Source organism: Lissotriton helveticus, chromosome 6 (genome assembly GCF_964261635.1).
Source record: "Lissotriton helveticus chromosome 6, aLisHel1.1, whole genome shotgun sequence".
In the NCBI taxonomy this organism is placed as follows: domain Eukaryota; kingdom Metazoa; phylum Chordata; class Amphibia; order Caudata; family Salamandridae; genus Lissotriton; species Lissotriton helveticus.
The window spans coordinates 106769243-106793660 of NC_136067.1; the positions used below are offsets into that span (position 1 = coordinate 106769243).

The window sequence follows — 24418 nt, forward strand, 5'->3', positions numbered from 1 at the left end:
AAAATCCCCAAGTACCTGAATCCCTCCCGCACCACCGAAATAGGACAACCCCGAGGCAGGAGGGGGGCCTCGCCGCATAAAACATAGATGCAAGACTTCGACCAGTTGATGACCAAACCAGAGTTTCTACGGAAAGAAGTTAAAACGTCAAAGAGAACTATCAACGATTTCTGAGGCGACGTCAGATATAGGAGTAGATCGTCTGCATATAAGGAGATTCGGTCCTCAAACTCCGGAGTCCATCTAATGCCCCTCAAGGACGGTTCCCATCTCAGCCATGCTGCCAACGGCTCCAAAGCAAGGGCAAACAAGAGAGGGGACAAAGGACAGCCCTGGCGCGTTCCCCTACCAAGAGCAAAGGAGGCCGAGACACGACCGTTGACCACCACCTGGGCTAAGGGGTCGGTGTAAAGCAGTTGCACCCAGGCAATAAAGGAGGGGCCGAAGCCAAATTTAGAGAGAACCTCCCATAAATAAGGCCATTCCAACGTATCGAACGCCATGGTGGCGTCCAATGACGCCAAGATGGCAGGTTCACGCAGAGTCGCCGCTCGCGCAAGGACTCCATGCAGGCGCCGAAGATTAAGTGCTGTGTTACGATGGGGTATGAATCCGGACTGATCTGGATGAACCAGATCGCCTATAACCGCGACCAAGCGAGTGGCAAGTACTTTGGCCAGAATCTTCGGTTCGGCATTAATCAATGATATGGGCCTAAAGGAGGCGCAGCGGTCACGTGGCTTGCCGTCCTTGTGGATCACCACTATGGAAGCCAGTCTTTGGTCGGGAGGGAGGGAGCCTGCCTCCAATGATTCCAAGAACATCGATCGCAAATATGGTGCTATCACATCCGGACGGAGCTTGTAGAGCTCCACCGGGAGCCCATTAGGACCCGAAGCCTTCCCCGAGCGAACCGAGCGAGTAGCCGTAGCAACCTCATCAACTGTAGGCAGAGCCTCTAGGAGGTCCCTGTCAGGGTCAGACAAACGTGGCAGCAAAATATCCCGCAGGAGCAAGTGGGAGTCCTGTTCCGGCCTATCAGAAACGGGGGAATACACTTCCCGAAAGTGGTCAGCGAAACATGCAACAATATCAGCAGGGTCGGTGATACTCACGTCATTCACATCAACAATCACAGGGACAACCCGACTCGCACGTTCCCTCTTATCCAGCCAGGCAAGCAATTTCCCCGCCTTATCCCCCACATCATATAGTCGTCCCTGTTGCTCCCTGCTCTTATCCCTTGCAGCATCAGTCACCAGCGCTCTATACTCAAGTTGTTTCAGACCCAAAAGGTGCAGCCTCTCCGGGGTGACTTCGGTTTCCAACTCCCCCTCAAGAACGGTGATGTCCTTTTCAACACGCACAACCTCCTCCCGCCTACTTCTCTTGACATTGCCAATCATGGAGAGAGCCTGGCCCCGAATAACAGTTTTGTACGCTTCCCACAACGTGACAGAGGAGAACACAGAACCCACATTTTCGGCGAAGTAGTGGTCAATCGCTTTAATTAGTTCCGCCCGAACCTTGGGGTCCCGGAGATACCAGGAGTGGATCGGGCCACCCTACCCTCCGACCCCAAATGAGCGTCCACGACCAACCACAGCGGGGAATGATCCGAGATACCCCTAGCAAGATGTTTCACCTCCCGTATGGAGGAGGCCTGGGAGGAGGGCATAAGTACATAATCTAATCTCGAAAGACTGCCATGGGCACCAGAGTGAAAGGTATACTGCAATTGCCCAGGATGGAGCAGGCGCCAGCAGTCGGTGAGCCCCAAAGCCTCCAGGAAATCCCCTAACCAGGAGTGTGACTTCGCAATGTCTCGGGGGGGGGGAGGGGGGTAGCGATCACACATACCCGACACTACAGAGTTAAAATCCACACCCACTACAAGCAGACCCTCAGGGAATCCCAAAATCACTCGTCCCAGATCAGCATAAGTGGCAGTCTGGAGACCCGGGGGCACATAGACAGAGATCAAAGTTACAACCCGTCCCTCCCAGCGCCCCACAATGGCAGCGTAGCATCCCCTGTCATCAAGGATGACGTCATCAACAGCAAGAGGGAGGGAGTTCCGAACCAGAATGCCCACCCCCCTGGAGCCAGAAGTGAAACCCGAGTGCGCAACGAGACGATAGCCACGCCTATTCATTGCGGGGCACGTATTGCCAAGCAAATGCGTCTCCTGAAGCAGGACCACATCAGGGGACAACCGTCTCAAGAGCTGCAACACCACGCCCCGTTTAATCCTATCTCCCAACCCGTTCACGTTCCAACACAGTACCTCAAGTCCCCTAACCCCATCCCAAAGGTCAACCTTGTCCCCACCCCACACCGTGTACGACACTATACGACAGGAGATCATCAATAATATGCCTTGAAGAAAAGAATGAAACAAAAACTGCAACCCCCCAAACAACCCCATACATCATACCCCCACCCCGCACCCCTGCGTAAGACTCAAAAGCCACCCCAACTTGCAGTGTGCCTGTCGCCCTAACATACAACTAATCTACAAAAAGAACCCCAGAGGAGGGAGACTCGCCCATCCCCCCGCCCACACCCCAAAAAGGCAGCATGATAGCAAGCAATAGTGGCATAGCACCAAACCACAGCCAAAAGTCAAGACGATGGACCGGGAGCCGATTCAGCCCCTTATTCCTGCTCCACCGGGCCTCCCTCCGCACCACCGGAGTGTCCAGAGTGTTCAGAACGCTCCGGGCCAGGGGGCAATGAGTCCAGCCAGTCACTTTCCGCCCCTGGATGATCAAAGAAAAAAGTTCACTCGTTGTACACCACACGTAACCGGGCCGGGAAAAGCATGGCGTATTTCATGTCTCTAGTCCTCAGTCTCTTTTTCACCCCCTGGAATCCTAGTCGCTGTTTCTGAACCTGCTGGGTAAAGTCCGGGTAGAAGCTGACTGCAGTGTTCTCATAAGCCGTAGGACCTGATAGGCGCGACGCTTGCAGGATCGCGTCCCTGTCCCGAAAATAAAAAATCCGAGCAATGATGGGACGCGGAGCGGCGCCCAGCTTAGGCGGACCACCCGGGATCCTGTGGGCACGTTCAACAGCAAAAAACTTGCTGAGGCCCTTGGGTGCAAGATGGTTCAGGACCAGATCCTCCACCAGCAGGTCCACCGAGGAAGCCTCCGAAGTTTCCGGGACACCAACCAGACGGACGTTGTTTCGTCGTGCACGGCCCTCAAAGTCGTCCAGGCGGCGAGTGAGATAGTCACGGGCGGCTCGCAAGTTACCGACCTCTGCCTGTAAGTCGGAGACGTCAGTAACAAGACTTGATGTCTTTAGATCTAGGGATTTGACCTTCTCATTAGTTTTCGCAAGGTCGGCCCTGATCAAGGTAACATTGACCGCAACCGTATCCAACTTGTGGGCCAGGGCCTCATACTGTTGACCCAGTGTGGCCTTCATCCCGGCAATGGCGCCCATGACGTCCCTCAACGACAGCTCTTCATCCAGCGGGGAGTCTTCCCCCACCGTGGCCGGGGATTTAGCTGGTCCACCCGGAGAGCCCTTGACGAGGGTGTATCTGTCCATAACATTCGATTGCACGGAGCCCCCTCTCGTTGCCGGTCTGGTCTTGCGTTTCTCCCCCTCAGGCTTGGCGGCCATCTTAGTTCTTGCGCCCCGAAGGGTAGTCCTAGACCTCGTAAAAATGACTAAAATCGATACGCCCGCACCAATATAGTAATGAAGAAGCAAACCAGTCACCAAGTGATAAGTGACAGTGGGCCGAGGCACCAGGTCGGTGAACAGCGGTGAGGTGAAAAGCAACAGGCCAGGGCGATGGTAACAAAGTCAAGTAGGACTAGGTGCCTGAAACGAAACTGAAAGGAGACAGCCGGGCAAAGGAGGCTCGCGTGATCCGTTGTTGTTCAATTACTGCCCGGCTGGCAGAGAGACAAGCCCGGGGCAGCACCATGGAGCAGGCCGAGAAAGTTCAAAAGGCCATATCTTCAGCTCCCGATGTCCAAATCAAAGTCCGAAAACGGATAAACGATCAGCAGGGCCGTGCCAGTAATAGCCCGTCGTCCAAGTCAGGATAGAGTTCAGGATAGTCGGTGGAGGTGGCGAAGGTCCGGGAGCCCTAAGCTCACGCGACCATCTTGGGTGCGCGCTAAGCTCCTCCTCAACCCCGGATTTTTAATGTATTTTAAATCCAACACCCTTTAGTGCATGTTTCTTCTTACTCTCTCCCCTGTCTGCTACTCACACTTCACATCTACCCCCTACCCTCTACATGTGGCACCGTGACTCCCCAAAGTTTATTGCATCCTGTGCCCCTCCTATGTGTTATTTATTTATTTATTTTACACACAGCTAAGACAGGTCCTACCTCGCCGCTCTCCAAGATGGGTGTCTAACCATCTTAAAATGGTAAAGTAAAACATAGGGGACACCATGTCCTGGTGCATTTGCACATATATATATACTGAAAAATAAACCCCTATGTAACTCTCACCACGCTGGTGCCAGCCACTTTCCTAAAGTTTGCAGGTTCCACACTCTGTGTTTGCTTTTAAATTTGTATGTTAAATAATAGGTAGTCCCTGTCACCTACTACACATTGCACCTTGCATTTTAAGATTTTGTTTTTGTATTTTTATTCATCCATTCACACCCTTTACGTTAATATAGCCAATGCTTTACTGTATATGAAGCATCGCCAGAGTGGCTTTTTAATATTGTTTTGGTTGTGTTTTGCAATGCTAAGGGTTGAATCCTATTAAGTAGTATCCGGGAAGGTTGGATTACAAATGCTATAGGTGTCACATTTGCGAAAGTTATAACTATTGGCATTGTAAATGACAAAGCTATTAATTTAGCTATTTTCAAAACAAACACACAAATAAAAAAATTGTCATTTACAAGACCAATAGCTCAAACTTTCCTAATGCGAGACCTATTGCATTGCAAATGCTTGTTTAGCATATGCCCAGTGCATTTTTAACTACAAAGACACGGTGGCTCCCTCCAAGGTCCTTAGGAATTGAAAACATTATAATTGATATTCATTGCGAGTGATTCCACCATTGTAAAGGAGTACTCCACAGACACTGTAGAATTCCAACGTAAACAGTGAGAAAACTGTCCTGAAGAAGGTGAAACATTCGAATATCACCGAAACGCTGCGTCGACTTTTGTTTTCTGTAATAAAATGTGTATTAATTGCTTATGATTTTTATGCTTTTAACGATAACTTGTTTTTAAAATTGTTTGTGTAAATAAACAACACAAATGTATTTTTGATATATCAACTTTTGGATTCACGTGTATTATTCAAGTGTTGGCTGACACAATGAAGTTTTAAGTTATTTTTTTGATGATATAGAATGCTTTTGTCCATGTATATGTTTTTTGCTAAATTGTGCTTACATAATCGTACGTAGAACCCTGGGACATTTTGTTGTTGCTTTTGACCTTACCCAGTCTCTATTGTAATTAGTAGGGTACCTCCCTTCCTTTGTTAAACTTTGAAAACCCCACCTACTAAATGTCTCGCAGAGCAGAGCATGAGCTGGCTCAGCGAGACCTAAAAATGGGGGGTAAACATGAAAGCAGATCCTACGATCCTACTTTCCTACACACATACACTGCACTAGTACCAGGTCTACTGTTGGGGAATCTAGCCAGACTCGGGTGTCTGGGTAGAGTGCCCTTGGGTTCCAGGAACTTAGGGGCCTGTGTAAGACTAGAAAACTCAAGACCGGTCGTAATCCTACTAGGGCTTATCTATTCGAGATACTCTGTCAGGATGACCTCCGGAATCCTGGGAGACACTTAGATCAGGCAGACCGTAGTGGAGGGGATGACCCTACAGGGCAAGAGGTACTTAGTACTGCTGGCTCTATTTCTAGACATGGCCATGAGGAGTCAGAAGAGACTCCTATGGACAATCCTACACCTGTAGAGGGAGGTACGTATGGTACAGCAGGGGTCACAGTAGTAGGCCCATTTTCTCTCCTCCTGGGTTGGTACAGAGGATTTCTAAATGGAACAAGTCCTCCTCATCCTCACTCTCCTCAGCATCTCATGTTGGGTCCATTCACTCTAACATAGAGGAGGAAGCTTTAGTTGGAGGGTACAGCATGCTCACATTGGGGAAGGCAACGTTCAGATTGATGAGGCAAGGACGCAGTTGGCTCTTGATAGGGAATCCTTGGCGGTGGAGAGGGAGGGGACGAATTTGGGGTTAGATCTCCCCTGGTGGCAGAACTAGAGACTCCATAGTCAAAGAGGAACACTTTGACACTAGGAATCTTAGCAAGATAGTCCCTCTTTACAAAACTGGGATGACCTCCACAAGTGGGTTACTGCACTGGAGAGGGCATATGAAGTACAAAAGGTCCCCAGAGGCAGTGGGCATCTAACCCGTGGCTTTCCTTTGTAAACAAAGGCAGAGATACATTTTTGAGAGTTTGAGAAGAGGATGCAGACAACCACCAGATCTTGAAAGAGACACTCCTCATTAAAGGGTTAGGGCTTAACCTGTGAAGAATACAGAATTAAGTTCAGAGATACTCAGAAAGCCACTTCACAAGACTGGGTTGAATTTACAGATTGTGCAGTTAAGGCTCTGAAAGGCTAGTTACATGGTAGTAATGTACATGACTATGATGAGCTGTAGTATTCGATCATGAGAGAGCACATCCTTAATAACTGTGTGTCTGCAAAACTGTACCAATACCTGGTGGACTCTGATCTGACCTCTCTCCAAGAATTGGGAAAGAAGGCAGACAAGTGGGTTTACACCAGGATGAGCAGTAAGTCATAGTAGGGGTGACCAGAAGAAAAAGAATAATTCCAAGTCCCAAGAGCAGGATGGGGAGAAACCTAAAGATACAGACAACCAGAAAGAGTCCTTTATGCCTGCAAACAACTTCTGGGGGTGGGTCCAAATCCTCCTCTTCCTCTAATAGTATTAATAAGAAGAAACAATCTTGGTGCTTTGCTTATAAAACTAAGGGACATACGTCATCTGATATATGTCCAAAGGAAGGCACCAATACTCCTACTACTTTCCCTAGTGCCCCTAGCAGTAGAACTAACAGCAGTGTTACCTCCAAGGGTGTAGCTGGGTTCTCCTCGGGAACTGCAGTCAGCTCTGGCCTAGTCAGATAAGTCACTGAGGCTGTCCTGATATCAGAGGGTGGCATTGACCTTGCCACTTTAGCTGCCTGGCCTCCTAATAGGAGTAAATACAGGCCACAGCCCCTCATTAATGGTGTTGAAGCAGAAGCTTATAGGGACACAGGCACCATAGTGGCTTAACAACTGGTGCCACCTGAGCAGATATTACTCAGGCACACTTACCAAGTAACCAACGCTGATAATTTCACAAAGTGCCACCCCATGTCAGTGGTTAACATTAGCTGGGGGTGGGGTTACAGGCCCTAAAAAGGCTGTGGTGTCCTCAAACATTCATGTAGAGTGTCTAATGGGAATTGATTTGGAGACTTCAGCGTGGTCTGGAGTGGAGGTAAGGACTGATGCAGTCATTCTTGGTATCTCAGAAAGTGTTTTGTGGCAACTAGGGCATAGGTCAAGAAAGAGGGACATCTTGAAGCAGTGGAACCTGAAATAATGGCCCAGGCTGCTACCAAGAAAAGAGGTAGGAGGGTAAGAAAGTATCCTCCCCCCAGAGTTCAAGTGAGAATCAAACACCTGAGGGAAAGGATCTTGCCCCTTGTGAGGAAACCTCTCCAGATGAGCTTGGGCCTGACACAGCAGAGCTCTGGGAGCAGGGTGACCTTCCAGGGAGGAACTGAGTCTGGAACAGAAATCCTGCCCCTCTCTTGAGAGCCTCAAACAGCAAGCTGCTGCAGAGGATGTCAGTGGGACCCATAAGGTCTACTGGGAAGATGGACTCCTTTATTCTGAGGCTAGGGACCCCATGCCTGATGATCAGAAATTTAGGGAATTCCTCTTAACCCTAGCACATAACATACCCCTTGCTGGGCATTTTGGGCAAAGCAAAACTTGGAACATGCTTGTTCCACACATTCACTGGCCCCACATGTCTGAAGACACCAAGGAGTTTTTATCGCTCCTGTGTCACCTGCCAAGTTGGGTAGCACTACAAAGGGCCTCTTAATTCCACTTCCAGTGGTTGGTGTTCCCTTTGAAAGGATATGGATTGGCATAGTTGTTCCCCTAGACCATACATCTTCGAAATGTGGGGCGTGCCCCCCTGGGGGGGGGCGCGCACTCCACCCCACCACTTAACCTTCTATTGTTCCTTCCAGGCCCATTAGGCTTAGAGTGTCCCAGTCCGAGCAGCTGCTGCAGCGTGGGCTGCTGGGGACTCGTCTGGGCAGTGTCTGGAGAGTTATCTCCGGCACCCTCGAGCTTTTCACAGGTCTTTAAAGACCATGTGCAACACATGCATATCTTGGGAACGGAGCACAAAGAGCCAAACAAGAGCTCTCAGCGAGCACAAACTAGTAGAAAAAGCTCAAAGAAGGGTACAAATAACACAAAAGGGCACAACAAAGCAGAAAATAGCAAAAGGGAAAAAGAAAGGAGCACAAAATGCACATCCCGAGTGCGACCTGTTTTATGCTGCCTTGGTAGGGAATTTCAGAATGGTTAATGGGTGCTAAACTGTTCAGGTTATTTTAAATATGCTTGGGGCAAGTCTGAACCGAAAACTGACATATTGATAACGAACCATTGAAACTTTCCTGTTACATTTGAATGGGATTCATAACTTGCTACGCTCCGGTCATAAAAGGCATGATTGTAGGCATAACAGAATCCCTTTAGAGAAAACCGAAAATAAAGTAACTTTTTTTCTTTTTATGTAGTGTTTTTTTTTGTTCAGGCTTTTGTTTGGCCTTTACTACTGTTTTGATGTCGCAGGTAAAGGGGCAGGGCTACATGTTTAGCTGTGTCGGGGAATGCAACCTGCATTCAGACAACTCACTCCTCATTCTCGCCCTTCTCTAACAAATTGACTCTTGATGCATGCTAGAGCATAAAGATGTATATATCCTCTTGAATCACTTGTATCACATGTGTATGATGTAAATGTCCCCTAGGCCTTTTTGGAAAACTGTGGCTGGCCTCCTACTTTCACGGCAACATCTGGCCATACTCCACATAATCACAGATTTTTTAATTGTGTCAGAAAGCATGTTTTGTGGAACCCCTTTTTCTGATATCTTGTATAGGGGCAAGGATGTGGCGCAACAGCCAGAGCAGAAGGCTGTAGAGCTGGGGAACCAGGTTCAATTCTTGGTGTGTGCTCAACATCCTGTGATTCTGGGCAAATGACTTAATCTCCCTGTGCTTACAAAAAATGAATGTGTGCTTGTGTAATGTAAAAGATGCTCCTATAAGGCGCTCCAATACCTTTGGGTCATGTTCGCGCTATATAAAACAGCAAGAAAATATTACAAAATTTTGTGAGCACTCCTGTTTCCGGGTACTGCTCAAGACTGGAAGTGGAGCACAACCTAAGGATGGCAAGAATCCACCCACACATTGACTGTCTCTGTGGAGAAAAACAAGCACACCCCTCACTGTTTTTTGGGAGTGTTTTTACTAATCTATCCTAAATGTTGTTTTATGTGAAAAATAAAGCACCAATATAATTTTTTGGACCTAATGTTTTCTTGGAGAATTTTCAATTGAACTTTATAATAAGCACAAGCACTACAAAAACTTCAGTTTACTAAACACTCTTACTTTATGTAATATGTTTTGCCCTATATGACGTGGGCTCTGCTAGAGGGAATGGCCATCAATGATGCAGAGTACCAGTTTCCAGAACGTTTTGTTAGGTGGTAGTGGTGGGGGGGGGGGGGCTCGACGTGTAAAAAGGTTTAGATGGGGGGCTCAGTCGACAAAAGTTTGAAGACCTCTGCCCTAGACCCTCCAACATCCTCTAGAAAGTTATATGCTGGTGTATCATGGCACCAGATACCCAGATGCTATTCCCCTCCGGGCCACTACAGCTCCTGCAGTGGCCAAAGCCCTCTTGGTAATCTTTTTCCAGAGTGGGTTTTCCTACGGTGGTGGTGTTAGACCGAGTGCAAACTTCTTGTTTGGCAACCTGAAAGCAATCTGGAAAGAGTGTGGAGTAAATTATATATTTACCACAACTTACCATCCAGTGCAATGAGTTAATTGAAAGATTCAACAAAACCCTCAAAGGTATGATCACAGGACTATCTGACAAGCTCGGGAGGAGATATAACCTTGCCTTCTTTTCACCTTTAGAGAGGTTCCACAGAAGGGAGTGGGTTGCAGTCCATTTGAGCTTCTAATTAGACATCTAGTTAGGGGTCCACTTTGTCTAGTGAAAAACGGCTAGGCGCAGCCTCTAAAACCTCCCAAGCAAGACATTGTAGACAATGTGCTAGGCCTGCTTTCACATATGGCTGAGTACATGAAGAATGCCAGTTAAAAACCTAGAGGCCAGCCAAGAACTTTAGAAGTTATGGCATGACCAAAAGATTGTTCTGACTGTTTACCAGCCAGGACAGAAGGTGTGGGTCTTGGAGTCTGTGGCACCAAGAGCACTCCAATGCAAGTGGAGCGCCCCCCATACAGTTTTGGAGAAGAAAGTTGAGGTCATCTACATGGTGGACATAGGCAATTCCAGAACCCCCATAGGGTGCTTCATGTGAACCGCCTGAAGCCTTACTTTGACAGAGATAACATGAGCTTGCTCATGGCAACTGATGGGGGACAGGAGGAAGAGAGTGACCTTCTCCCTGATCTCCTCACACACAACCCTGTTAATGGTTCAGTGGATGGGAGGAGTCTTGGCAGACAGCCTCACTGAGCAACAACAAACTGATTGTATAGAGGTTCTCAGTCAGTTCCCAGAACTCTTTTCTCTGACACCCAGTCAAACTGCCTGGTATGCCCATCAGGTGGACACAGAGTAAAATCTACAGGCAACCTGACCATTTTAGAGATTGTGTCAGGACAGAGGTCCAGAACATGCTACAGTTAGGGATCATTGAGCCTTCAGACAGCCCTTGGGCAATTCCAGTAGTCCTTGTGCCCAAAATTATCATTCCCAGGGCGGAAAGAGAGGAGTGAGGTTTTGTGTAGACTACAGAGGCCTCAATGCAGTCACCAAGACTGATGCCCATCCTATCCCCAGGGCAGATGAACTTGGATACAGTGGCTTCTGCCAAGTATCTCAGCACCTTTGACCTGGCTGCAGGCTATTGGCAGATCAGGCTCACAGATGTTGCCAAACCCAAAACTGAATTTTCAACCAATTGTGGGTACTACCAGTTCACAGTAATGCCCTTTGGTTTGAAAAATGCACAGGCCACATTCCATGGGTTGGTGAATCAAGTTCTGACACGTCTGTAAGACTTTAGTGCAACATTTCTAGATGATATTGCTATCTTTAGCTCCACCTGGCAGAATCACCTGGTCCACCTCAGGAGTGTACTTGAGGCCCTGCAGAAGGCATGCCTCACGATCAAGGCCAGCAAGTGCCAGCGAAGACAAACCAAAGATGTGTACTCGGGCCACCTGGTAGGTGGAGGCTAAGTTCAACATTTGGAGAGCAAAATCCAAACCCTTTTGGATTGGGTTGCTACACTACCCAGACTCGGATCAGAGCTTTTTTTTCTGTGCCTGACTGGGTATTACAGAACATTTGTTAAGGGGTATGGTTCCATTGTGACACCCTCAACGATCTCACCTCTAAGGAGATGCCTAAGAAGGTAAATTGGACGGTTGGCTGTCAAGAGGCATTTGATGCCCTGAAGGCAATGTACTTGGCTCCCATTCAGCAAACTCCTGACTACTTCAAACAATTTATTGTTCAGACAAAGGCCTCTGAGATAGGAATAGGAACAGTGTTATCACAACTCAGTGAAGTGGGGTGGGATCAATCTGTAGCTTTATCAAACGGGGCTTGCATTGTGCTCCTGCTCCTCCTGGACGTTATCCTATGGACACTGACGTCTGGTATCACCTCTGCACACGGGTGTGTAGTAACTCTTAGTTACATTCCTGTGGTGGTTCAGTGCTCCTGCTGGTCCCTAGTTCCTTGAGTGTTAGCCTTAGTTTGGTAATTGCATCACATGCCATTTACTTAGTATATGGTTTGGCTCCCCCTCATAGGGGCCCATGTGTTTTATGTGCCTTACTTACCTGTTTTGAAGTATGTTTTATTGTGTATTAATATCTCCGTGTAGGAGATCTACCAGAGTAGTTTTAGTGTTGGTGTATAATAAATACAAGCTATGTTTCTAACACTGTCGTGGTTTTTTTCTTGCGTGTAAGCTCCATGGACTGACTGTGTGGTAATGTACCCGCTTTACACCCTCCTAAATAAGCCCTAGACTCTCTTCAACAGCTACCCCTTGAGAGCTTTGGTTATCAGGGACCACTTCTACTATCACTAAGGGTTTCCTGGACCTAGTGCATGGTGCCTCCCAATAGGTGTACACCATATACTGAGCCAGCCTCCTACATGGAGCTTCTTGCATTTACTTAGGAACATTTCTTAACCTTTTTAAACATTTGATATTTTTTCAAAAAACGAATCTCAACTCCATACAGGTGCTATGCATTTAAAGGAGCACCTTGTTAAAATATTAAACATATACCTAAAGTATTGTAATATTTTTACAAGACTTCTATCAATGTGTGGAATTCTATCAACATTCTTTACTTGAAGTGATTGAGAGACACACGGATGTAAACACACAGGAGAAAAGAAAGAGAAAAAAACGGTGGCACAGGCCATTCATGGAAGATAAACCTCTTTTAAGGTGTAAGTATCCTATATATAATTTAAACAAGCATTGGCAAAACCAATAGGTTTTGCCTACACAAGAGCTATTGGCTTTGCCAGTGTCTTTTAGCCATGTCGTACAGCAGCGCAGAGTGGAGTAGAGTGGCCTGGTGTGAAGTGGCATAGAGTAGAATGGATTAGACTGGCGTAGGGAAGAGTGGAGTGGCAAATAGTGAAGCAGCGTAGAGTGGCATGGAATGGGGTAGTTGTGAGTGAGGTAGTGGCATTGTGTTGAGTGAGTTAGTGGCACCGTGTGGCATAATGTGGAGTTCCGTGCAGTGGCGTAGAGTGCAGTGGTGCAGAGTAGAGTGCTGTATTGTGCAGTGACATAAAGTGCAGTAGCATAGAGTAATGCTGTGCAGAGAGGATTGGCATAGAGTGTAGTGGAGGTGCATTGAGTGGAGAGAGCTGGCGTAGAGTGGAGTAGACTAGAGTGCAATAGACTGGAGTAGAGTGGTGTGGAATTGGGTAGAGTGGAGCACAGTGCAGTGGTGTGGAGTGCTGTGATCGAGAGTGACGCAAAGTAGAGTTAAGTGGTGCAGAGTAGAGTGCAGTGTCATAAAGTGCAGTGTAGAGTGGAGATGAAGAGTAGTGTTGTAGTGGTGTGGCGTAGAGTACAGAGTGGGGCTGGGAGGGAAACGAAGCAACATGGAAGGAATACAGGTGTGCACAAATAGAATCTACATGAATGGAGATATGGGAGATGTAGTGAAAATCACAGGCACTCATATGAAGTGCTTAAACACAAAGAAAATACTAGCTCCAAAACAAGAACAGTAAGAGACACAAGTACTTGGTTCATGCTCGAGGGGAGGGCCAAACACAAGAAGGGGGCATGATGCCCTAATGTTGTGACAAACAGTCCAGAAGGAAATAAGAGCGACTTTGAAGCTAAAAATGGGTAAGCTATGGGCAGGCTGTATGTAAAAAGTCTTGCAGAAACAGTGCATGCGGTGTCTAGGCGAAACCTAAAACTTATTATATGCTATATGATTGTTGCTCATCTTTTATAAATGTATATAATAGCTTCTCAAGTATTATATAAGAAAACACGCCAATCCACTTTGAGGCCGTAATGATTACCAATAGCCTTCAAATGATAATTTTTGAAATCATGAGTTTTCCATTAACATTTTTTCTGAGTGGTCCAAAATATCATCAAAGCATTATCTAAATATTTGATTCAAAATTGTCCAGAACGGACCCAGAAAGACGAATCTTAATATTACTCTCGTGCCTGCATTTAAAGTGACCACATAATTAACAAGTTAACGAGTTTGTGAGTCCAGTGAAATCATTCCTTCTCAGCCTCGTTACCATTGAAGGTGAGAACATATTTTTCTTTCCTTTGAAAACATGTTTTACATCTTTTTATTAAACTGATGCTCAGTACACTCCAAACATGATTGCCAATGACAATTTTGCTTTTTCTGACATAGAGGTATGCATAACAGCAATTACACACGTTAGTAAACAGTTCATTAATGAATGGGTGTGAATGAAAGCTCTTGTAGCCCTAACGATGCCAAGTGCTCTGTAATTCCCATACCCCCCTACCCCCACCCCCTTTCCGATCAATACCTGTAATCTTACCCACGTGAGTCTGTATGTGCCCCATTTGCCACATATTTTCTTGTGTTGTGTTTCTTGGGGCACCCTCTACCCTGGTATATCACTCGATTTGCATGTTGACATCAATCTAAATCTTTCTCCCAGTTGCAGATAGCGAGGGGTCCACCCCACCCCAAGATCTGGCAACATTTCGCTTCGCCACCCTTGCTGCTAATATTAGCCAAGTCCTTGTGTGCCTGGGCCATTTTTATTACTTTCAAGATAAAAAAAATTATCTTTCTAAAATATTTGGTGCTATACGTTTTCTATTTATGGTTCAAACATGTAATAATTGAAACCTTCACATTCCACTCCACAGACAAATGGTGCATTGCAACCTTTCTTCCATAACCATGATTCAGTTAAATAAAAAGGCATAAAATTATTATATCACTAAAAACAGGCATGAATCTCCGCCCTCTGTTGTAATATGGAAGAAGGGCCTTGACTTCTGCATGGGTATAGAGATCTTTGTTTTTACGGCGAGAGGGTGTCCTCAGAAACACTATAAAATATAAAAGAGGTGGGTGGACTACAGGGAATTGGACCTGGAACCTCCCCCTTCTGTTTCTGCTGTCTAGGAGGTATTGAGATGACTGTTGTGTTGTGATATAGATGTAGACTATAACTGCTTTTACACTGAATGGTTCAGAACTACATGCCCTAGACCTATGGGTGCTTTCTGTGATACTTGCATGGTACTATTGTTTGTTGTTAAGAGTAATTTGCAAACGTGTTTATTATATGAACGCAGATATGATATTACTGAAAATGTTGAGCTCAACATCGCTGTAATTTACTGTATACTGCTGGTGCTCTTTGCGCGGCGTGGGGAGCGACCTTTGACCCTGTCTTCAGGCAGGTCGCTCCCTACGCCGCGCAGCTCCACCTGACTGCGCCTGTGATCCTGTGCTCCCGCTGCGGAGTCATTCTGTGGGTGTTCGAGGCCCGCCTCCACCCGCAGGCTACCACCTGCGCCTCATCCCTGGTGGCCAGTGGACCTTAGGTTTGTTGTTGCCACTTGTTTTGTTCCCCCAGTATCCTTTTGTGACCGCTTGTAGTTGTGCCCCAGTTGTACTGTGACCGCTTGCATTTGTGACCGTATTGCCTCGGTTTTCAACTGTTTCCCTGTTGCCTTAGGCTTGTTTTTTCCTTCCTGCCCATTCCCGCCTCTGCGTCCTGTGGCCCCGCCCCCATTGGCTCCCTCCCCCCTCCCAGCTGATCCTCCCTATCACCTCCCCTTCTTAATGCGGCCGCTGCGCGGCGGCGCGCCTTTGCAAAGGCAAGCCCGTCTGCGCCTGGACCGTGCCCAGCGCCAGAACTCCTGGACCCCGAAGCCGCCACTACACCAGACTGCACTATGACTCCAGCACCCTCCACACACTCAACCCCGTACGAGATCACTCCTGCTACCGGGCCACCCCGAAGCGCACCCAAGGGCCCTTCACCTGCCGGATCTGCAGCTTCACTAGCATCCAGGCCGCCAAACCATCAACCAGAGAACCCAACCGCCTCCGAATCATCCTCCTCAACACCCGCTCCGCTCACAAGCACGCCATCGAACTCTGGGACCTCCTAGACTCAACCACCCCCGACGTCGCCTTCCTGACGGAGACCTGGCTGAACACCACCTCGGCACCAGACATCGCCATAGCCATCCCAGAAGGCTACAAGATCTCCCGCAGAGACCGCACCAACTGAGTGGGAGGGGGAATCGCCATCATCCACAAGGACACCCTCAGAGTCTCGACCAACACCGACGACACCCTCACCACCGACGAGCACATGCACTAACAGATCCACGCGACCCCAACACCACCTTCAGAGGAACACTCGTCTACAGACCACCCGGACCCCGACCACAATTCAGTGACTCCATTGCCGACCTCATCAGCACCCACGCCCTCGCCTCCACGGACTACATCCTCCTCGGGGACCTGAACTTCCACCTCGAGAACAACAACGACGCCAACTCCGCCGCCCTGATCGACAACGTCGCCAACCTCGGACTCAAACAGCTCGTGACGACACCCACCCACGCTGCTGGACACACACTGGACCCCATCTTCTCCGCAAGTCCCCAAGTCTCTTTCAACCACACCACCGAACCCCACTGGACAGACCACAGATGCGTCCACTTCACCTTCAGGAAACCCACCACCGCACCCAACAGATGCCACGCCGCTGCTGGGGCAAGGTCACTGAGGACCAACTGACCACCACCCTCGCCCTGGGATCCCCCGCCGAACCCCACCGACCCCGACACCATCAACCTCAAACAGTGGATCAACGACTGCGCCGACACCCTCGCCCCACTCAAGACCTCCGCCACCAATCACACCAACAAGAAAGCCGCATGGTTAACCGAAGACCTCCGGACGTCCAAGCACACCTGTCGGAAGCTGGAGAAGAGCCGGCGCCGCGACCAAACACCAGACAGCTACACAGCCCACAAGAACGACACCCGCAGACACCACCAACTCATCAGAACTGCAAAGAGGACCGCCTAGACAGCAACGCACACAACAGCAAAGAGCTCTTCAACATTGTGAAAGAACTCTCCAACCCCAGCTCCAACACCAATGACATTCCACCATCACATTACCTGTGCAACTCACTAGCCACCTTCTTTCACCACAAGATCACCGACATCCACGACCGCTTCAACACCGCCACTCCCACATCCACCGCCGAGACCACCACCCCTGCGACCACCACCCGCACCAGTCGCCTGACCGCCTGGTCCAACGTCAGCGACAAAGACACCATCAAGACCATGAACTCCATCCACTCCGGATCCCCATCTGACCCATGCCCTCACAACGTTTTCAACAAAGCCAGCACAGCCATCGCACCCCATCTCCGGAAAACAATCAACATCTCCTTCGAGACCGCAACCTTCCCAGAGAGCTGGAAGCACGCCGAAATCAACACCTTACTGAAGAAACCCAAGGCGGACACCCACGACCTCAAAAACTTCCAGCCCATCTCCCTGTGCCCTTTCCCGGCGAAAGTCACGGAGAAGATCGTCAACAGACAGCTGACCCGCTACCTCGAAGACAACAACATCCTGAACCCGTCCCAGTCCGGCTTCCGCAGCAACCACAGCACCGAGACCGCCCTCATCGCCGCCACTGATGACATCAGGATCCTTATGGACAAAGGAGAAACAGCCGCCCTCATCCTCTGGACCTTTCAGCAGCCTTCGACACGGTCTGCCACCGCACCCTAACAGCACGCCTCCATGACGCCGGAATCCTAGAGAAGGTCCTGGCCTGGACCACATCCTTCCTCTCCGGCAGAACCCAGAGCGTCCGCCTCCCACCCTTCTGCTCCAAGACCACCAAGATCATCTGCGACATTCCACAGGGATCATCCCTCAGCCCAACGCTGTTCAATATCTACATGGCACCACTCGCCCACGTCGCACGACAACATAGCCTCAACATCCTCTCCTACGCCGACGACACCGAGCTGATTATATCCCTCACCGAAGACCCCCACACTGCCAAAGGCAACGTCAACACCTCTGTGGACGTTGGCTGTGGATGAAGGCCGTCGCCGAATGGATGAAGGACAGCAGGCTGAAGCTGAATTCAGACAAGACGGAGGTCCTCATCCTCGGTCCCACCCCCTCAGCCTGGGACGACTCCTGGTGGCCAACATCGCTAGGAACAGCCCCAGAACCCACCGACCACGCACGCAACCTGGGGGTCATCCTCGACTCCGCCCTCTCCATGACCAAGCAGGTCAACGCCGTCTCCGCTTCCTGCTTCAACTCCCTCCGAATGCTCCGCAGGATCTTCAAATGGATTCCCTCCGACACGAGAACAACCGTCACCTAGGCCCTCGTCACTAGCAGACTGGACTACGGGAACGCCCTCTACGCAGGAACAACAACCAAGCTCCTGAGACGGCTGCAACGCATCCAGAACGCCTCAGCACGACTGATCCTCGACGTCCCCCGACACAGCCACATCACACCCCACCTGAGAGGCCTGCATTGGCTCCCCGTCAACAACAGGATCACCTTCAAACTCCTCATCTACGCACACAAAGCCCTACACAATGCCGGACCAGCATACCTCAACGACCGACTCCCACGCCACAGTTCCACGCATCCGGAAAACCACTGCCGGCGGCAGATCCTTCTCCTACCTCGCCACCAAGACCTGAAACACTCTCCCTACCAGCCTACGACAGACCCAGGACCTGCTGGCCTTCAGAAGACTTCTCAAGACCTGGCTTTTCGATCAGTAGCAGCCCACCCCCCAGCGCCTTGAGACCCTCACGGGTATGTAGCGCGCTTTACAAATGAAATGATTGATTGATTGAAATCTGTCCCGGCACTCAACAATAAAATTAAGTTGTGAAAAAGAAAAAGAAACAGGCACAATAACAATGTGTGGTTAAAATGTTAAAGTTTTACAATCTCGTATGGTAGCTCATCTGTAAAGAGCTAGAGAATTTTGATAATTAATCATTATTTCGGACAGCCATGATAATGGTAAAGAGAGCTTTTTATACCTTATTTTATGGAACATCAGTGGGGTATGTTATGTCATACTGTGTTCAGTGTGTTCCGAAACTAGCCATTTGAACAGCATATTGGATGATTTTCATGTTCAGTTTGTAAAGTTGAAGCAACCAGCACAAACTCATTCCTACCTGCACATGAAAACGTTCCCCAACTTTCCTCACACAAGATTCCAGTGAACCTTCGTGGTTCAGGAAAGTGACATGAAAAAATAATTGATTCATTCTGAAATTGTGATGCGATTGTTGGGACAGTTAAGAATTTGACTGTCACATGCAACACGAGGATCCTCAAAAAGGCACGAGTGTGGTGACCTAGAAGACACTATCAGGTCAGTCTAGGCTGACACTTGTTTCATCTTTTCCTGTTCTGATTTTACTCTAGGTACACACAACTGATTTCCCTGGGAATTACCATGGATACGATGACAGCTGGAACCAGGCGAAGTTTGAAAAGGTAAGGAGCTTTTGTTTGGTTTGGTTTACTGCTGTGCTGGGCAGGCATAGTTCATATTTGGCAATGGTGGTTCTTCGATTGATGGGTACACATTTTCAGTTTTTGTTTTGTTACTCATAAATTTACAGCTTTCACATAAGATACTTTTGGTTGTTGTATTTCCCTTTCAGTTTTGTGGAAATATTTGGGGATGGTGGTAGGGGTTTGGTTTTGTGCACACTGATGACTGCCCAGTATTCATCTGTTACTCATTTACATTTTCTTTCACAGTGAGGTTGCAAATATGTAAGTTATGGGGCTTATCCTGTCCAGCTCTAGGTTTTTTAGACTTCCTTCCATACAAACCTGTGCTTCCCGTTTGCACAAAGATGCGTGAAGTACTCCTTGGTGATCTGTATTGAGGTCTGTGATGGTAATGTTCAGTAGATACTTGGATCACAGTGTTCTGTGCAAAGAATATGCTGACCCCAACCTTGTCTCCGTGCTTTTACGTACTCCTACTCGTAGAACGATACCAGAGTTTAACAAAGTATAAATGACTGCCAAGAAACCATGCCGCAGTTGTGTTTCAGTTGCTGTGAGAGCGTCTTTATGCCATAAATTGCTTCAATATTGTTTAATATATCAACCTAAATTCAAAAGGGTACGAGAGGCAATATATATACACAAGGTAAATCATAAGTATGTACAGAGAGCAAAAGAAGGAATTCCACATTGTTGTTTTATGATCTTAAGGTGTCTTTTATTAAAGATGCACTCGATTTTCATACGTAGACAGCCAACGTGTTTCGCCCAGACATGGGCTTCTTCAGGGCCATAGTATAAAGTAGTCAATTATTCGCCTTTGTTGAGCTGATCCTTAGTAGAGGCAAAGAGTATTTGCAAGAAGAGCTCTGTATACAAGCCGTGTCCAGTGCCGTCTCGTCCCGGCAGGGAAAACCACTTTTCCCTGCCGGGACGAGACAGCGGATCAGCTCAGCAAAGGTGAATACCTGAGTCCTCTCAAACTATTGGACTACTTTTGCTTCTAACTTGAAAGGTTAATTCCTCTTACTTCAATTGTCCCGACGCAGACTTGATTAGAATTTAGACCTGGTCTTACTTACCTGGCGAACTGACTACTTTATACTATCGCCCTGAAGAAGCCCATGTCTGGGCGAAACGCGTTGGCTGTCTACGAACGAAAATCAAGTGCATCTTTAATAAAAAAACCTTAAGATCACAAAACAGCTACGTGGAATTCCTTCTTTTGTTCTCTGTACTTGTATATATAATGCCTCTCATACCCTTTTGAATTTATGTTGAACTTTGTGGTCATGTGGCAGCTGACCATTTGAGGTGGGCAATATTTTGTTATCTTTGTGACTAGTCCTGGCAGTGCAATCCTCTTTTACCCAGCTGCCTTTTCTCGTATTTAATTAAATATCAACATCTTCAAAGTAATCGGCAGGGGTTTACACCCTTTTCTGTAGTAAGAGCTATTTATGTTCAATGAACCTCATTGCAAGCTACTAATATTAGCATTGTAATAGTGAGTGTAACAGATCAGATTACATTACTAGCCACCATATGCAAGATTACCAGCAGAGATCACCTCAGCTCATCTTGCACGGTTGCCAGCAGTAATATAAAAATGGTTTTGTCAATGTAAGATGCCCCTAGATTGGTAATGCATAACAGCCATAGGTGCAGTGCCTCTGGTACCAAGGTAATATTAATAGGAACAAGTCTCCCCAATGATTTATCCCTGCATTATCAGCTTTAAATATAGTTTTGAACGTCAACCATTTTTCTGCAAACATTAGCTAATGAGTTAGGAAAATGCACACTTTTACTTTTTAATTTACATATATTCAAATTCAGCCAAGCAAAAGCTTCTTAGTAGGCTGAACTGCACACTACTTATAGGTAGCTGGGGAGCTTCGACTAACTTTCAAGCTACTCCCCGGATAAGCCTGGTTTAGAGACACATTTGTTTTTCTTAGATTGAGTTGTTCATAAAATGTCCCATTCCTGAAACTGTAGGAGTTGGATAAGGTCTTTAAAACTAACCTGAACATTTCTGGAAGAGACGTTTTATGGTGAAGTTCTGTCACAAAGCTCACTCTTCCTTGGGTATTGCCTTCTTTTGGTGTCACTGGGTACTTTGTGACAGACATTGGACAGACCTCGCCTGTCGCGTTACAACTTGCATCCTCTTACTTGCAGAACCTTACCACCCTCAATTATATTTTAGAACTTCCACATAGATGTGGTCAAGATGGAGGACAGTACGTTGGAGTTTGACATGGTGGGGATTGATGCTGCGATTGCCAACGCCTTCCGACGCGTCCTTCTTGCTGAGGTACTGTCCTGTGTCCATATCTATCACTTGGTGGGGAGCAATTGTGGGGTGACAACTTCCTGGGTGCTTCTTTGTGTTGAATAATCAGTGCAGAATTTCACATAAACACTTGTGGTTCATGGCAGTCAAACCATATGAACTCATAGAAACCAAGGCTTTAAGATGGACAACTTCAACTTGCCAGAAGGTATGATAACACCTTGAGCTGGTCACGTCAGTCTGCGGTGTTCAAGCCCGGAAGGGGAGGAGGGAAATCCAATGGTGGCAGCTGTAGGGGTGTTGTGTTGTGCACAAGTAGGTAAAGTGACTAACCTTCCATCTCAGGTTCCAGCTGAGACCTACAAACCTTTGGCGTTGGGACTCACTTGTGAATTATTTGACAGAAACAGGGATATGCAACAAACATCAGGAAACAATCTAGGATCGTGATGACTACTTTTTAGCTATGATATGAAAAGTGTCTTGCATCTGAGACATTTGTTAAATAGATTTTAGATTATGCCCTGCCAAAGTTTCTGGTTTCACACAGGTTCCCAGAGATGATCTGTTGTTTTGCGGCTTTATTATCCTGTCATCTGCAGACTTTACATGCAGGTAGTGGCAGTAATTTGTCTACTCAAGTGTCCGGCTCTGTTAGGTGCGCTTTCTGGCCTGTTCTTGTGATGTATTCCTATAGGTTCTGTATCGATCCCCCTATTCCTGACCCTGTTCTGGTTAATAATTAACTAGCAGCCATCCCACGGTGCAAAAAACCGTTATCTAATTAAGCCACACCACGGCACAGGAACGCGTTATCTGATTAGGTCATAACGCTTGCCATCTAATTAGGCAAGCACTATTCCTCCAGCCCCTGATAAGGCATACGGAGCTCTCAAAACAAATCAAACCTATGACAACCTGGGAAAATCCCTGCGGCCATTGTTTTGATTTCACCGAGAACTTCAGTAAAGAATGTGCTAACGACCAGTCCGTATGACATCCTTATTGACGTATCTATGTCCATCCTTACGTCAATCTCGACACCTTACAGGTATAAATATTACCGACATTGCCTTAAGCAAAGACACGCGGTGGTGACGAGATCGGAGCAGCGAGACGTGCTGAGGAGCCCAGCAGAGAGCGAAGCCCACACGCGCTGCCCCGCCTTCCTGACGCGCTGAGAACGAGACACTGTTTTTCTCCTGCCGAGAAATCCAGCTCCGGCGCTTCCAAGCGGCCCTCGCAGGCAGCTGGAATATCAAGACCAGAGACGAGAGATACCAGCCCTCAACCATTCTAGATCTCAGGTACAGAACTGAACAACCCCTTACAGAGAATTCTTGAGTCAGTCACTTGGCAAAACTAACTTAACTTAAACTGCTACTTATCTACTCCCGCCCACGTATTAGGCTTAGGTCAGGTACACTGGGGTAGGCGTGGTTAGAAGCACCAGTTGAGTACGATTAGTCAATGTATATATGTATATATCTATGTTATCGATTTTAAATATCATATGGCTTAGAAACCATATCAATGCTTCTGCAGTATTATTTTATACTCCTGCTTTTATTGTATGCACTTTACTTAACCATAAGTATCGCAATAATATCGATTCATTTCTCTTGTACGAGAAAAGAGACTGATCAATAAATACCATCTTTTATTGAACACGCCCGTCTCTTCCTTTTCTCTACAATCTGGTGAAACTAAGAATGCACGTACTGACTGAGTAAAATAAGTTGTCTTTTGTTTTCACACGACTCTAGAGATACACTCTTGATTAGGGGAGAGCAAAGTTGTCATGTTCTATGTTTGTCAGAAACTAAATCCCTTCTTGTCTATCCAGGGAGGTTAAACTCCTCCTTGCCTATTCGAGAAAGTTTCTAGTGAACTCTGAGCTAGCTGGCAAACCCAAAACTTTAAGTCTAATATCGTCAGTAGAAGACCTAGTTAACCTCCGTCCTGGGTCTATACTACTGAAGGTATTATTCCAATGCGCAGAGCCTATTGGGATAATAGGAACTACACTACATGAGCCAGGGAGTGGTCCCACAGGCCTGGAAGCAGGCGATGGTGTTTCCGCTGCTCAAGAAGCCCGGCCTAGACCCGAAGGCCCCTGTTAACTACAGGCCTATTTCTTTGTTGCCGGCTCTCACGAAGACTGTGGAAAAGCACGTTCAGGTGGTGCTCTCCAATTTTCTTGAGACCAATGAGATCCTGCACGCCACCCAGTCGGGTTTTCGTCCCCATCTCAGCACAGAAACTGCGCTCCTTGAGGTCTCAGAAACCATTAAAGGAGTTCTGGACTCGGGGGGCAAAGCCATGCTGGTGATGTTGGACTTGTCGGCGGCTTTCGACACCGTCCCCCATGACGGCCTTCTCGTTAGACTTTGAGATAGGTCTGCGGGGGACGGTGCTCGGCTGGTTTTCCTCTTTTCTAGCTGGCCGCCGGCAAACGGTCTGTGCCTCGCCAGATTCCGCCGCGATGCCGCCTCTGGGAGTCGGGGTCCCACAGGGCTCTATTTTGAGCCCGACCCTATTTAACATCTTCATGACTCCTTTGGCGGCGTTGGCGGAGTCGTATGGGGCCCAGATCGTATCCTACGCTGACGACACCCAGCTCCTCTTCTCGTGTAAGAGAGGAGGAGATTTTGACGGGGAGAGTATCCGGGATTGCCTTGGGGCTGTTTTC

At 47.7% G+C, this 24418-nt stretch overlaps 1 protein-coding gene across 2 annotated transcripts in view; it reads left to right on the top strand.

Annotated features, from left to right (window-relative positions):
- POLR1C (RNA polymerase I and III subunit C) overlaps positions 1-24418 on the top strand; it is a 143338-nt gene that overhangs the window by 37790 nt on the left and 81130 nt on the right. Inside the window, exons 2-3 of one of the 2 annotated variants that reach the window (XM_078647445.1) lie at positions 19332-19403; positions 21640-21747. In XM_078647445.1, the coding sequence (XP_078503571.1) occupies positions 19332-19403; positions 21640-21747 (180 nt within the window). The remainder of the gene's footprint in view (positions 1-19331; positions 19404-21639; positions 21748-24418) is intronic. The other variant, XM_078647446.1, reaches the window with a different exon arrangement.